General features: G+C 41.3%; 2 protein-coding genes across 2 annotated transcripts in view; one reads left to right on the top strand and one right to left on the bottom strand.

The window, feature by feature from the left end:
- QPCT (glutaminyl-peptide cyclotransferase) overlaps window positions 1–5,760 on the bottom strand; it is a 29,301-nt gene extending 23,541 nt beyond the window's left edge. Inside the window, exon 1 of the mRNA XM_050753387.1 lies at window positions 5,461–5,760. Coding sequence (XP_050609344.1) covers window positions 5,461–5,580 — 120 coding nt within the window. The 5' untranslated portion in view covers window positions 5,581–5,760. The remainder of the gene's footprint in view (window positions 1–5,460) is intronic.
- Window positions 1–17,199, top strand: part of CEBPZ (CCAAT enhancer binding protein zeta) — a 406,976-nt gene that overhangs the window by 262,235 nt on the left and 127,542 nt on the right. The window lies entirely within an intron of this gene.

A 17,199-nucleotide genomic window follows, 5' to 3' on the forward strand; every position in this document is an offset into this window, starting at 1 on the left:
TGTGGAAACTGAGATTCATAGAAACCAGTTGACTTCCTGAGGTTGAAGGAGAGTTATAGGTAAATCCACAAAAAGATCCCGTCTGTGGATTTCCAATCCCACGCTAGTTTTACTCTGCCTCACTGTATCATTTATGCACTTCCAGTTTATTCCTGAATATTGATGGTGTGCCTGAACATCAGAAGATTTGTGTTTGTTTATTGGTAGGACATTTTTAAATATTTTCCTTGATAAACTTGTCAGTGCAGGCTTTAAATCCCTTGGTACCTCCAGGATCTAAGTCCTCATGCCAGTTCCCAAACAGCAGTTGGAAAAAGAAAGCTGAAGCTGAAGCTGAAAGACAAAGCAATAGAAATGTGCCAAGGGATAAGAAGAATACGGAGGCAAGAGGTCAGAAGACTTCCATGGTTAATTATTACTCAACCCGGCCAACAGAAGCCTGTCTGGTCTCCCCCCTCACCCTTGCTCACCATGCTTCGGTCACCCTGGCATTTGGCCAGGCCTCAAATGCTCTGAGGTTATGCCCTCATGAGGCTTTGGCGTCTGCGGTGCCTTCTGCCTTACAAGCTGTTTCCCTTCCTCTTCACCTGGCTAACTCCTGCTCACTTCAGCTTGCAGCTTGGAGGCCACTTCTTTGTGTGTTTACTTGTTTGATATCTGTCTTTCATACAAGACATCAGCTCCATAAGGGCTGGAACTCCCTCTCTCTCTGTTGCTTACCTCTCTCTCCCACACAGGCCACACAGGACCTGGTTCCTCTTGAGCATTTGATAAATATTGGGCAAATTAATCAAAATAGCAATCAACAGATGAACTATCTTTCCAAAATTATCTTTGCTAAGACTGTATTTATATAATAATAAAGAAACGTGGGCATTTTTCTGCATTGTAAATACCAAATCAGTTGAATGCACAAGCAAACATAAAGACAGAAGAGACAGGTGGCTACCTGGTGCCATGGCCAGGAAGTGCTGTGGTTCAAAGTTATTGGGCTTTGCTCTTTTTGAATTTCTGACATTCGATGCTTCTGATGATGAAGAGCTGGGTTGACCCAAGCAGTCACTATGACAACCAAAACTGTTGTGTAAAAAGCTGCTTGACAAGTAGCTCCTTGTCTATTTACTGTCCAATACTCTATCCCAAAGCCCATCTGGTCACTGTGGACAGAAGCTTTCACTCCATGTCCAGAGTGAAACGAAATCACTTGTGTTTAAATAGCTGGTTTCTAGAGGCTTGAAAGAGCTCTTAAGATATTTAAGAAAAAACAGGAACAAAATAAATGCCGCCTCCCCCAAGCATCTCTAACTATAAGAGATACTGTGGATGAAACCTAGTTGGCAAATAGCACCAAAAAATGCTTAATGGATAACTAAAGGGTAAATCCAGCAGACAGGCCAGGCCTACTGATGCTGATGAATCTAAAGACTTACATGTGTTTGCTCCTCAACCTCCTGGGCTCAACCATTTAATTAACATACTTCAGTAAAGAGCCCTGACTCTCCTCGCCCCTCTGGGGGCAAAGATGCCCCTGTAAAATCACAGAGTTAAAAGCTTCCCAGTAACTGAAGGACAGAGAAGAGGAAACAACCAACTACACTCAGGCAATTACTTAAGCCTTCTATTCATTAAAGCCCTGTATGGAAAAGCATTTGACTTTCCCAACCTAAATAGCATGCATTCAATGTTTAAGGGGTCTTATGCTCAGAACTCAATAAATATACAAATTTAGGTGGAGATGAGATGAATAAGTAAGAGGAAAAAGCTGTAAAGAAAGAGTGAGCTCAGCAGGGGGAAAGTAACTCAGGCAAAAACAAAGTTGAGCCCAATGGTAAATGCAAACCCCAATTTACTGTAGGGTTATCTCAGTTAAAAGACACTTAGACAATTTTCTGACACTTAGACAATTTTCTATCAGTGCAGGTGTTCTCAGAGGAATGAGGCTCTGTTACAGCCCCTGCCTTGTCTTTTCATCCAGACAGAAAGGACAGTAAGTCTGCTCTGAGTGACAAGAATCTTTCAGCCAAAAGTGTGAACCAGATATCCTGAAGCATCTCCTCTAGGCTAATCATGTGGTGCCAGGCCAAAGAGGGTTTTCATTACATAATTGATAGAGTTGGCCCAGCTTGCAAAGGGTTTTGAGGTTCCAAAACATTAAATTAAAGGGAGATCATTACAGAATTGTGGCCAATGCAAGTCCAGTTTCTATTCTATGTGAGTGTCTCCCAGGCAATTCTCAGATTAACACCTCTGTCTGTCTGCAAAGTCAGCTCAATCAGCAGTTATTGAACTCATTCTGTGTGTCAGAAGCCACTGATACTAAAAATTCACTGGGGGAATGGTTGGGAACTGAATAAGACAACATCTGTCTTTTTTTAAATGTAAGCAGCCCTCTACTTAAAAGCAGAGCAGTGCAGGCTTTAACCACAACAACTTAGGGTGAAATCTCAGCTCCCTCACTTATTAGCCATAACTAGGAAAGAGTCCATATCTGTAAAATGGATCTCATAGTACTTACCAACCAGATGGTAAGGCTCCAAAATGACATTTGGTCTTTCTCTCCCTACCAACACCCAGTCCGCCACTGACTTTCACGTCCCTGCCTTAGAGTCTCCATTGTTGCTTCCATTAGAATGCAAAAACAACAATCACACACACACACACACACACACACACACACACACACACGCAGAGAGAGAGAGAGAGAGAGAAATAGAAATAAAAACACCAAAATGGTTAATAGCAATTATCTCTGAAAAGTGGGATTGTGGGTGGCATTAGTTTTCTTTTTAATGTATTTTTCTGTATTTTCCAAGTTTTCTAAAATGAGCACATGTCAACTTTATAATTAGAAGACTTCAATAGAAGCCAGACTTTTTAGTTTATTGGAGTTAATATTTTTTAAAGAACATATAAAGCCCTCAAAAGCCATCAGTCATTTGCACCTAAGGAGGAATGATTTAATGAGATTCTGTTTAACAGCTGGTTGACAATGTTGTACTAAAGGAATGGGCCTGTACTAAAGGAATAGGACTGGTGACCAAAAGGCCTGGGGAAGGTTCAGAAAAAGTAACTCTGGAATATGGATCAACACCCAGAATAATGATGACCTTTAAGCTGCATGAAGGAGATCAAGGAAAGGAGAAAATAGGGGATAACAGAAGAGAAGGTACCAAAAACAAACTACCTGTTTTGGAATGCCATTTAGAGTCCACCCCGGCCCAGAAAGAGAGAGTAAGCTCTTCATCTGGCCCTCCAACTTTCCTGCTAGCCCCACACTTTTGCACTACCTGGGCACTGTTCTGGGTACATCAGCCAGGACTCATCTACCATGAGAAAAGCATAGAAGAAGAAAGGAGAGATCAGGGCTTAAGCCAAACCCTAGCTCTTCAGTTCGCTGGTGTAATAGTTGTCAAGTTTCCTCATCCATAAATTGAGGATGAATTCACTCATGGGGGGTTATGTGAAGTTCAAGTGACGTGTGTGTGTGTATATATATATATATCACCCCATACCCAGATGCCAATGCCTCTAAATACACATGTGTGTGCCCACCTGGGAGTTTAACAATTTATAGTATTGTTATTATGGAACAATTGTTTCCAGGTTTCAAATATATAATCAAATCATGGTCTCTGAATGCCACCATAAACTAGAGTTGATCTGCTTTTACATATTCAAAGCCACTGAAAGAGACACACCTTTATTTCAAAACGAAGGAAATGGATTTCAAAATCGATGCTTTCTTTACCACACCTCACCTGTTGGCAGATCAGTGTACCAAGGACATACATCATATGATTAAAATAGTCAGACACTGTAAAAAGTAGGAAAGCACATATATTTTAGTGTGGACCGATTCGTCACCCAGGCTGCAAGACTTTATGAAGGTCTACAGAATAAGGGGAGGAAGCTAGAAATTGGGAAATGTGATGGCTGATTGTCATTCGCTTTTAACAATTTGAAAACATTCAGTTTCTCAATGGAACAGTGATCAGAAGCTTCTTAAAATAAATATAAAAGGGATTCAATTAATGCTTTAAAAAATGTTTCTCAAAAGTTAAATTTTCATTGGTTTAAAATATTTTAAGAACCACAGCACCTTTTCCCACCCATAAATACCCCCACCTACACACACCTACAAATGATCTTTTCAGATTGTTTTTTTTTCAGTTTCCATCTCATTTATTCCCTTCCATTTAGATGTATCACAAAGATACTTTTGGTTTGGCTCCATATTCTAGTTTGTAATGTTCTCTTCCCAATTTCTGACCAGAAAGGTATTCTCAGTGAAGTGAAGGAGAGGATTTTTTTGTGTCGTTCCATGTTCTTCTTCATGGGACCCCATGGAAAGCTGTTTTTCTTATAGTAAAGTTATTCTTATGTTACCGACTTCCTTCACTCCCACCAGGTTCCCTGTGGCCTGTGGTCTCCATGTGTAAGTGGGGCCTGCTGTGACCCCTGAGTGGTGATTACATTAGATCCGAAGAATTGAAATGGGCTGTTCACGTACATATGCATGTAGCTGGGTGGGAGTGGGCATTCGCCAGTGTGCCCTGTATTTCAAACATTTGAGTAGATACAGGCATACTCTAAGTGTGTAAAACGTCTGCTCAATAACACTGCCAAAGTTTATATCGCTTTACTTTGCTGCTTTTCTTAATATCTCTATAACATACTATTTTACGCTAACATCATTAACATTTGCACAATCCCTTAGCAATTTCATGATTTCAAAACTGTTACACAAGAAAAGGAAGTAATTGTGAACCCATATACTTCTTGCAGAGGGAACTTGCAAATCACTTTTATCCTAAGTTCCTTCCATGCGATTTCTACCTACAACTAGATCCATTTTCTCTGAAAATAGCAGGTACCCTCTTTTAAGGGGGAAAGAAAAAAAAAGGTTTTTAAAGTAAGCAGGTCTCCAGTGAAGGTCCTTCCTTCCGAGTTGCTCTTTTTAAAAATCTAAAACAAACAACACACATCCGTCCTGAGACTGTAGGGACACTTCAGCGCCCCAGCAGCATCCTTGGATGAAGCAGCGGGGGAGCTGCGGGCACACCCCCAGGCGCGCCCCGCACCCTGGCGGCCCCGGAGCGCGGGCTCCGCTGGCCTCGCGGGTCCCGAGTGGGCGGTGGCGCCGCGATGCGCCCTCGCCTCCCGGCTCAGCCGCCGCTGGCGAGACACATTTCCTGTGCCTATCAGCACCCCCATCAGACCGCAGCCCAGGGGAGACCAGTGACATCACCCAGCCCCCCTGGCGTCTCCAGAGCAGCCCCGGACCGGCCGAGGCACCCCGGCGAGTACGCAGAGCCCCGACTCCTCCGGGCGCCGGTGCCTGGGCTGGGGACCGCGGCCCTGCCCCGCCTCCCGCTCTGCCTAGGTAGGGCTGGCCGGGCCGGGGGTCCCCGCACCGGACCAGAGCCGCTCAAGTACAACTACGCAGAAACAGCCCCTCACCTTCTCCTCTGGCCAGGCTGCGGCACTCGGACTGACCCCCCGGGATGCCCAGGGCAGGGCGGCCACCAGCAGCAGCAGGTGGAGGGTGCCCACGACTCGCCGGTCCCCTCCGCCTGCCATCTCTCCAAGGCTGTCTGGGAGCGAGTTCCCCTGGCCGCTGGCGGTCACGAGCTCGGGAACGCGCGTCCTTCTCCTTCCCTCTTCTCCACCCTTGGGTCGACTGCGCCCGCCTTCCCATCGCCTCCGGGTCGCCTCCCGCCGCGTCGCGCAGGCTGCAGCCCTCCTACCCCGGACCTTCGCAAACCCCGGGGCTGGGCAGCCCTGGGTGACAGACACAAGCTTCCGAATCCAAGGGAACAAAGGCGGCCACTTCCTTCTCTGGGAGAGGATGAAAGGAAGGAAGGAAGAGACATGGAAGAGGCTTTTTATGATCTCCAATGCCAAAACAGGGAATAGAAAAGGGAGGAAGGGTTCACCAGACCCTAGGGAGTTATGAAGTGTTTCCCACAGCTCCTAAAGAAGGGGTGGACAGGGAATCGACGTCTGCTGAACACTGCACCATGCACCGTCCTAGGTGCTTGTCCACCCTTCCCGGATTTAATCCACTAATCCCATTTTACAGACGGGGAAACTGAGACCCCCCCATAGAAAGCCTGTACTGGAACCTGCAAGGATAAGTATGACAGTGCATCTTTGCCTTTTGTCTTTTTTCTCACAGATAGTTGCCTTGCCTCACAGAAGACAGACCATCATACTCTCACATTGAAAAGGATGGTCAAAGTAATTGTCTGAAATAATGAGATCTAAAATATTCACAGCGGCTCTGAAGGCAGTCATCTTCGCCAAGGCAGGGCCACAAAAGGAAAAGCCAAACACGATTTTATTTACTTTGTAACATCAAAGGTCGTTGTTATCCAGATAATCCTAGTGCGGGAAAACATTTTAGTTTTGTCGGTAGGTTTCTGGTCCAAGCTGTCAGGACAGTGACTTTCACCAGCCTCTTTTGCTTCCACAGTGAGGATCAGGGCTTGGCCTGCTCTGAGTCATCTCCCAGTAACATCTAGTTCCCAGAAAAATCGGAACAAGGACACTGAAGCAGAACCACTTCCCAGAGAGCAAAGATTTGAAGGTAAGGAAGCTGCCAGAAGGCCCACCCACTCACTCCGTCTTCCCAGTCTTGGCTATGAGTTTTTAAAGCGAGGGCTTGCCTGGGAATACACTGTTCTGCCCTCCTCTGGAGCTGTAGGAGAAGACAGGATGTAAATAACTCCTTTCCTGATGTTCACATTTGCTAACCCTGTTCATGTCTGAGAGTTTTGAGTGACAGTTTAAATCTCTAGGCTTAAATAAAATTAAATACACCTTTATTACACCCACAGACAGTTCTGATCATCGGACCCCTTCAGAACTTTCTATTGGCCCCAGTTTCAGAACTAAACCACTGTCACATTCCCTAATATATTCCTCTCTTGCTGCCTGGGTCAACCTTGAAGTAGTGCATTTCCCGAGTGGCTGGGTAATAAAGAGCCTTTGTTTTGTTTTGTTTTGTTTTGTTTTACCCTATTACCTTTATGTCTTTTCACAGTATGGTTCCTATATGAAAGAGGACATGGAAATAGCAAACCTAAATGAAACAAAATGTGAGAGGTACTATCGTGCTAAGTATAAGCAATTCCAAACAAGAAATATAGAAATAAGCTAAAATGTTAGTACATAATGTAATGATGATTTTCTGTTTCCTAAAGTTCTCCAATTTTGGTTATATTTAAGTCAATAAGATGTTCTTACAGTTTGGTATCTACAGGAAGCAGACTCTGAGACAAGAGTTTAACATGCAGGATGTGTATTAGGGAGTGCCCTTGGGACAAACCCCTGTGGGAGGAAGAAGGGGGAACAGGAGAGAACAGAGGGAGAAGTTAGCAGCAAAGCAGGCCCAACAACCTCACCCAACTCCATGGGAGTCCTGAAGCTGAAAAAGACTGTCAAAGTTGTTCCATACTGGGCCAAAATGACTGGGGCCTTATCTCTGCACCTCCATGGAGTGATTTCCTGCAAGCGGCTTTCCAGCGAAAAGAGCTTGACTGCTAGAGGCTGTCAGCCAGCCGGCCTCTAACAGCTGGAGCAGGGTCCTTCCCTGGGGGCAGATCTGGGCAGCGCATCTCCTGTATCCACCACAAATGCATCCATGTATTGTATCTGGTACAAATCTACAACATTCCACATAGCTAGTGAGACTGATTTCAATACATTGGGTTTTTTTTTAATATGTCAGCTTTTCTGACAACTTTCCAGGAATCTACAAATCCAACACCACTATGTATGTATCCCTTCTTTCCTTATGCATGCCTTTTCTAGTGTCTTACACACTAAATATCCTTCTCCTTTCCTTCACTCATTCTTTTCTCTCTTCCTTCATTTGGGAAACTTTTAGAAATCCCTTATATCTGCTATTTTTGCCCTACTTCAACTTTTCCTTTCTTCGAACTCTTCCTATGGAAGATAACTAATGACTTTTCCATTTTAAGTTTCAGACCCTGTTTTTCATCATGGAAAAATGTGTTGTACATTCAGTGATAACACTGTTCTTAAGTGGAGAAATTTTTACTTCCATTACAGTATAGATTCTATACTGTGATGTAAGGGAAATGAAGGACCCAATTACCATAACATCTTCTCCATGAACCTGCCATGGCAGGATGTTCCTACACCCAGTCCCACCTTTAAAGTGACGCCACTAGACCAAAGTAGTAATGACCAGAAGGGTCTATAAAACAATAGTTTTCAAAAGTGTGGTCCATGGATACTGGGGATTCCCCAAGACGCTCTTGGCTGTCTCCCATGTCAAATCAACGTTTATAATAATACCAAAACCAGATTTACCTTTTCTACTGTATTGACTTTGCACCGATATTGCAAAAGCAATGACGGGTAAAAATGCTGGCACCTTAGCCACTATCAAGACGGGACACAAAACTGTACTATTGAGGAGGAAAATCTATATTTGTAGTCATTGTGTTTTTCTTTCTTTCTTTCCTTTCTTCCTTCCTTCCTTCTTTCTTTCTTTTTTTGAAGGAGTTTCACTCTTGTTTTCCAGGCTGGAGTGCCATGGCACAATCTCGGCTCACTACAACCTCCGCCTCCCAGGTTCAAGCGATTCTCCTGTCTCAGCCTCCTGAGTAGATGGGATTATAGGCATGCACCAACATACCCAGCTAATTTTTGTATTTTTAGTAGAGACAGGGTTTCACCACATTGGTCAAGCTGGTCTCGAACTCCTGACCTCAGGTGATCCACCTGCCTCGGCCTTCCACAGTGCTGGGATTATAGACGTAAGCCACTGTGCCCAGCCATCATTGTATTTTTCACTGCCATGCATAAAGAAAAAAAAAAGAAAGAAAGATAAAAGAAAAGAAAAAGAGCCAGTCTCACTTAAGAATGTCATTGATGAAGTAATAAAACTGTTGTTTTACTGCCTTCTGAAGATCTCTCTCCACGAAGATAGGTTTTAAATCTAGCAGGACAGAGTACAGGAGGACAGAGTCTCAAGTCTGCCTTTTCATCTCATGGAGACCACCAGCTCTATGTAGATTCCTCCTACCTGCACCGCATCCTGGAAACTCTCAAAGCAGTAAGCTGGAGAAAACATCAGGCTCATCTCATTTCTTTCCCCTTTTCTTACCACTTTCCTGTGATACCTCTTTTCTAATATATGAACATCGTTTTTAAAATTTTTATACACTTAAGAGAATACAGGGGCAGTTTTGGTACATGGATATACTGCATAATGGGGAAGTCTGGGCTTTTAGTGTAAGCATCACCTGAAAACATAGTATACATTTACTCATCAGGTAATTTCTCATCCCTCCTACCCTCCCACCCTTCCAAGTCGCCAATGTCTATTATTCTGCTCTTCATGTCATTGTGTATACACTATTTAGCTTCCACTTATAAGTGAGAACATGTGCTATTTGAGCTATTTCACTAAAGATAATGGCCTCCAGTTCCATCCATGTTGCTACAAAAGACAAAATTTTATTATGTTTAATTTCTGGGTAGTATTCCAGGGTGGGTGTGTGTGTGTGCGCGTCACATTTTCTTTATCCAATCCACTGTGAATATCATTTTTAATATATTTCAGGTGGGATGACAAATCCAGTTCCATCTTAACTAGAAGCACAAATTGAGAGTATGCAGCTTTTTATACTCACATGGGAAAAATAGGAGGTAGAAATAAAGCACTTCTGCTGCACACCAAAGGGCAATTGTCTCACAGAAAAGCATTTGTACTGTTGTTTGAGAAGTATAGTGGGCCTCAGTGGCTCACACCTGTAATCCCAACACTTTGGGAGGACAAAGCAGGTGGATCACTTGAGGTCAGGAGTTCGAGACCAGCCTGGCCAATAGGGTGAAACCCCCAACTCTAGTAAAAATACAAAAATTAGCTGGGCGTGGTGGTGGGCACGTGTAGTCCCAGCTACTCCAGAGACTGAGGCAGGAAAATCGCTTGAACCCGGGATACAAAGTTTGCAGTGAGCAGAGATCGCACTACTGCACCCCAGCCTGGGTGACAGAGAGACTGTCTCAAAAAAAGAAAAAGAGAGAGAGAGAAGCATAGTGAACTGGCTACTTTTTCCATGAAATTACAATTTAATTGAAAGAATAATGACTGATAAATTATGGTTATTCAGACTTGGATATTTGGCAGACATTTGAAAATAAAGTGCGCCTATGCCTTGAAGGAAAATAACCGACACTGTTTGTTGCCAGTGATAAAATTGGATCTTTCAAGCAAAAATTGGAGTTTTGGATAACTTGTATCTGCTACCATAAGCTTGACAGTTTCCTGATATGTAACAACTTTTATGACAAAATTGGTGATTTTAACAAATGTGATTATTTATTATATATAATGAAATGCTCAACATTTGGAATATTTGCATAACTCAGTGAAGCAATATTTTCCAAATGCTCAATTCACCATGTTACACAATCACAAAGAAAAGTTCCATTCAAAGTATAAGAGACACCCCGTGGATTTTAATGTAATGGAATAAAAACATGTATTTAGATGCAGATTTCAAGTTGCACCTTTTATGACACTATCATTTGTTATGTTTTGATTTAATAAAGAAGAAGATTATCCATAATTACCTGAAGAGGCTATTAAAATACTCTTCCTTTTTCCTACTACATGTCTGTGTGGGGTCAAATTTTCTTCATGTACTTAACCAAAATAATATATCACAACAGATGAAATGCATAAGCAAATATGGAAATCCAGTTGTCATCTAAAAAGTCAGAAATTAAAGAGATTTTTTAAATGCCAATCTTCTCACTAAACTCTTTTTATTTTAGAAAATATTTTTTTCATAAAACGTGTTCCTTTACATGCAATGACTTTATTCTTTTAAAATAAATCCATAATTAAATATTTGTAAAATGCCTGTTCTAATTTTCAATGCAATAAATATTGATAGACGTGTTCCACATAAATGGAAACTGTTTATGGTCCTCAATTACTGTTACTAATGCAAGGAGTCCTGAGACCAAAACATTTGAGAATCACTATGTTAAAACCATTCTACTTGAGAGAGACAGATGATAATACATTAAACCAATGCTTACAACTGTAGCTACACATGGAAATTATCTAAAAAGCCTTTTTAAAAAATGGTGATGTCTGGCTTCCACCCCCAGAGATTCTGATATGATTAGCCTGGTGTGTGGTCTGGGCATCAGATTGCTTAAAAGCTCCCCAGGTGATTCTAATGTGCAGCCGGGGCTGAGAATCATTGCATTAAGTCACACACTTTGAGAAATACATTAGCAAAAATCATATAATCAGATTAAAGATAACATTAATAGTCATGGTGCATTGTAGTTATTTCATAAGGCCCTGAGGATAACAGCCAAAAAGATTGGGAAAGTGGCCCAGTCTTAGACAAATTATGAAGTAGGCCGCTTAAATTCAACCCCCCCAACTTTCCCACCACTTTTTGGCCCCTGTGCAAGTCTAGTACTGAAGCACCCTGCCTTTTGTTCCTTTAATAGTCAGAGAATGTAAAGAGTCCTACATTATATCCTTGTTTGAATCTGTCCACCACCTCTTTCAATAGCAGAGTGAAAAATTAAAATATTTGCATCTGCAGTCCAGAGTCAGATTTGTAGTGTTCCTTAGAAATCTCAGGAATCCAGATTTCCTGTAAATATTCCCAACTTCTTTCACCAGATCAGAGGTCGGGTTAAGGTGGCAATAAAAGCTAGGGAAAAAAAGTTCCTCTCCTCTGGTTTTCTGGCCCTCTCACTTCCCAGTCCTATTAAATAACATGCACTGTCCTCTCAAAGAAGGAAAGAGGAACAGTCCCCATAAACCCTGATTCCTTTCACCAACACTAATTATGCTCTTCAGACAAAATTCCTTTTATCCCTTTACTAATTTATCATGCTTTCGATCAGTATTTCTCTGAGAGCTCTGAAAACCAAAAGTGTTCAAGATCCAAAGAAATGAATCTCTAGCAAGAAATTTCAGTGCACTCAAGGAGATGAGAAGTAGAATCAAAGATGAGGAGAGTAAAGGTCACCTGGTGACCATCAAGCCAGCCATCCAGAGGAAAAAATTCCTTGTCTGAGGAATTTAGATGTAATTAGACTTCCCTGTTATCTAAAGCGGGCATCTGGTTCCAGGCTTCTTTCTCAAAAATTTATAAGTAACTAGAATTTCCATACATCTCCAGAATGTATGCATGTTGAAACTCATTATGCAACCCTCGCTGACATCAAGGCACCAAAATGCCTACAAATTTAATCATTTATCATTACCTGTGTGGCTAATCGGGTCCAAATTACCATTAAACTCCCGCGTTAAGGTTCATAAACACGCCTAAGGGAAAATCCACCACAATTCCTCCCTTGCTGAGGTGCCTTGCTGCATTCTTCTGCAGCGTTCTTTCTATCTAGTAAAACTTTCCTTTTCAAACCTATACTGTTGTCAGTAAATTCTTCTTACCAATCCGCAAGTCAACCACCTTCCAATGCCGGGGCTCTGACACCTAGCTCAGCAAAAGATAAAGACTCACACACAAAATTCATTCTTTACAGCTCACAGAATGGACAGCACTGATCTACACAGTACCTAAACTGACTATGATGTGAAGTTACAAACAACTGATTATTACAGGAAGTATCTATGCATATAGTGTTTAAGTCTCTATATTTACAGAAGCATACATGTTGACATTTTATTCAAAAAATTTCATCTATGTTTAATTTTTTGCATCATGTGGAATCAAATAAGATAAAGCACCAATTTCAAATATATATACATATATATATATATATATATTTTTTTTTTTTTTTTGAGACAGTTTCTTGCTCTGTCACCCAGGCTGGAGCATAGTGGCACGATCTTGGCTCAGTGCAACCTCCGCCTCCAGGGTTCAAGTGATTCTCACACCTTAGCCTCTTGAGCAGCTGGGACTACAGGTGTGCGTGCAACACCACACTGAGCTAATTTTTGTATTTTTAGTAGAGACAGGGTTTCACCATGTTAGCCAGGCTGATCTCGATCTCCTGACCTCAAGCAATCCACCCACCTTGGCCTCCCAAAGTGCTGAGATTACAGGTATGAGCCACCGCACCCGGCCTTCTGCAACACATTAATGATAGAACATGAAAGGTAAAAAGCTGTTAGTTCAAGAATTTTTCCTTCAGAGTCACTAAATGTTTATGGTGTAAATGAAAAATATGATCAGAGATGTTAAGTGTGTCAATAATGTGTTTTTAAGACCTAATTCTATAAATAAGTATGATTAGAGTTATTATTATTATTATCCTCATTGTTAATGATAAAAAAGTTAAGGTACAAGGTTAAGTGATCTGTTCAAAGCCATGCAAAGCTGATTCAGCTGCAGGCAGTGCACTTTTACTCTACAGGCTTTTACAGTTTCAGGGCAGAAAATTTAAGTAGCTATTAAAATCTAACCTTCAATAAGCTGAGGAAAGCTTTCACTGAAGTTATAATCAGATACCATTGAAAGTATTTTATCTGTAGATTTTAAGCACAATATTCATTTTTGTATTTTTGTCTCCTTTAATCATATATCTAATATCATATCTATTAGTAGAAGAGGGAAAGGGAAATTTTTTTCAAAAAAATTAAAAGCCAAAATGTAAATTAATATAATCTAAAGTCAAGACGAAGGCATTCAGTTGTCTTCTGCTTTGGGGTCATTTGTGGATTTTCTACGGTGTTATATTCTACTTATCCATGTTTTAAAGATATGAAATTGTGATATCTTCCTACTATCAGGTTACACAGACTGTTATCAGACAACTGAAAAAGCATCCTTTCTGTCAATCTTACAGTGTTAATTGTGCTTGTTAATTAGTCTCTTTCTGACTTTTCATGAAAGAACAATCATTCTAAGAGTAATTTTCAAGTCATACCAAACAAACAAACAAATAAAAAGTTTGCTTTTAAGACTCAGGTTAGGCCCGTCAGTGTCAAGTAAGAGGAAGAAAGGCTCTAAAACCTCTTTCCACAGGGTCCAAAATAGAACATTAATAAAGCAAATAAAAATGACACAGATTCACAGAAAATAGCAAGTTATTTTAAAAACAAGTTGGCTATGCCACACATAGCTATTAACCATAATAATAGAAAGTTGCAACATAACACCATAACTCAAATTCGGCCCTAAACGCACATGTGCTCCTATAAATATCTAATTTTTGCTTAAATTTAGAAGGAATTTATGTTTTGTTTTTATATGTGAAAACATTCACAAAGTATTTTGAACGTTTTAGTAATACTTAGTACAGATTGTAGTCATAAAAAATCCTTTCAACACTATGGTTCACATATATGCTATTGTTCAGATTATAATAAATTAGATGAACTAATCCATCTTCAATTTTAATGTTTGGGAAAGCATTTCAACAGAGCTCATGATTAGCAGCACCAGGCCAGGAGTATACCTAAATTTCCCTAAAAAAGAAGCTTAAATTACTCAGCATAGAATGTCAGTAAGACCCTTCTGTTAACAGCCCAAACCTTGATCTTTTATGGCTCTCACTCAGTAACTCACATACCTATTATGCAGAACACTAAGGTTTGAATTTAGAGATCTGTGAGAAAGGAAAATAAATTAATTGCCTCTTATAATATCTTTGTTTAGTCCTCCAAAAAATTTCCTTCTAACAGTGTTAGATCTGTATTACAATCAGAAAGAAGCACAGTAGTAATTTTAGAAAGGGGGCCAAGAGAAAATTTCATAAGCAAAAAGGAGGGGCCATAAGAGAATTGTACATCTTCATTCCACTCTAAGGCAAAAAGGTCTTTTTTTTTTATTCTATTCTTCAATTAGAGAAAATGACCATCGGGCCGGGCGCGGTGGCTCAAGCCTGTAATCCCAGCACTTTGGGAGGCCGAGACGGGCGGATCACGAGGTCAGGAGATGGAGACCATACTGGCTAACACGGTGAAACCTCGTCTCTACTAAAAAATACAAAACACTAGCCAGGCGAGGTGGCGGGCGCCTGTAGTCCCAGCTACTCCGGAGGCGGAGGCAGGAGAATGGCGTAAACCTGGGAGGCGGAGCTTGCAGTGAGCCGAGATCTGGCCACTGCACTCCAGCCTGGGCGACAGAGCGAGACTCCGTCTCAAAGAAAAAAAAAAAAAAAAGAATTCTTTCTGAAAATACTTAAGGTTTTGAAATTTGAGGTGTCATGATAAAAGTACAAATTATAGTAAAATGTTCAGGTCATTATATTCTAACTACATTAAAAATAAACAAATAAAAATCTATTTAGTGATTTTACCCCCTCTATAAAATACTTCAAGCTGTTAGTACAGAAAATGTCACAGTGATAGCTTCTGGTCACTTGAGGACCTGTGCAGTAAGACCTTCCTTTGAAGATGTAAAAAGGAACTCATACTATGACCATAGAAGTTCCCGTTGCTTTTCTGTTCTTTATTATCTTTCTAAATATCCCTCCATAGAATCAAGCTTAGCAACTTTTCTTTCTCTGTGCTGCCAAATGACAGGAGGAGATACAGAGATGTGAAAAGCTCGAATTCTTTAGCATGAATAACAATATTAATAGTTAACCCTTATTGACCATTGTCTGTGTGCCAGGCTTTTTAAAAAGTGTTTTTCATGTATTATCTCATTTAATCCTTACAATAATTCATGGAGGAAGAATTATTGTCATCACAGTTAACTGATGATGAACAGACTGAAGCACATAGAGGCTAATTTGCCCCTGGTCACACAGCTTGTTAAATGGTGGAATCCTGGTGTATAACAAGGTAGATGACATTATGTGCATAATACATTACATTTATTTATTTATTTCTCACAACAACACTGAGGTAATTATTCCCCCCTCATTTTACATGTAAGGGAATCGATTCTTAGTGAGATTAAGTAGCTCAAAACTACTAAATGGCAGAGCCCAGATTGTACTCTGACTTTGAAATCGCATCCCAACCTTTTTCTTCTAACTGGTTCCTCTGGGCTGGTGTAATTTCCACACTCCAGGAAGGGAGTCCTAACTCCTCTGTTTTGGTCAGTCCTGGTAGGATATTTTTTTTTTCTTTTTGAGACAGGGTCTCCCTCTGTTGCCCAGGCTGGAGTGTAGCAGCACGATCCCAGCTCACTGCAACCTCCACCTCCCCAATTCAAGCAATTCTCCCGCCTCAGCCTCCTGAGTAGCTGGGATTACAGGCGCCGGCCACCATGCCCGGCTAATCTTTGTATTTCTAGTAGAGACGGGGTTTCACCATGTTGGCCAGGCTGGTCTCGAACTCCTAGGCTCAAGACTCCTGGGCTCAAGTGATTCGCTCACCTCCGTTTCCCAGAGTCCTGGGATTCCAGGCATGAGCTGCCACGCCTGGCTGGATAATTAACTTTAATACTCCCTTCCTATTCAGGTCTGTAGCATCTTTGTTCTCTTCCTCCGTTGGCTTTTTTAACATGTTATAACCAATTTACAGTATTTTAAGAGTTTGTTTCTTTGTTTTTGTTGTTGTTGTTGTTTGAGAAAGGGTCTTGCTCTGTTGCCCAGGCTGGAGTGCAGTGGCATGATCTCAGCTCACTGCAACCTCTGCCTCCCGGATTCAAGCGATTCTCCTATCTCAGTATCCCGAGTAGCTGGGACTACAGGAGTGTGCTATCGCATCCAGCTAATGTATGTTTGTTTGTTTTTGGTTTTGGTTTTTTTTTTTTTTTTTTTTTTGAGACGGTGTCTCGCTCTTGTTGCCCAGGCTGGAGTGCAATGGCGCAATCTCTGCTCACTGCAACCTCTGCCTCCAGGGTTTAAGTGATTCTTCTGCCTCAGCCTTCTGAGTAGCTGGCATTACAGGCACTCGCCACCATGCCCCGCTAATTTTTTGTACTTTTAGTAGAGACAGGGTTTCGTCATGTTGGCCAGGCTGGTCTTGAAATCCTGACCTCAGGTGATCCGCCCGCCTTGGCCTCCCAAAGTGCTGGGATTACAGGCGTGAGCCACCGTGCCCAGCCCGCATCCAACTAATTTTTGTATAAAAGAGAACTCTAAAATTACTACTCAGTTGAATAAGATCTAGAATAAAAGCAATAAATCCATAACTCAAGGGAATTGAATGTTAATTCCATTTTAAAATCGATGAGCACATTTATGTATTACCTACTCTTTCCTGGAGAAACTTATTTTGCAGTCACAAAGATAGACATTATTGGAAGTGGTTAAAGTAATTGG

Source organism: Macaca thibetana, chromosome 13, assembly GCF_024542745.1.
Source record: "Macaca thibetana thibetana isolate TM-01 chromosome 13, ASM2454274v1, whole genome shotgun sequence".
Lineage (NCBI taxonomy): Eukaryota > Metazoa > Chordata > Mammalia > Primates > Cercopithecidae > Macaca > Macaca thibetana.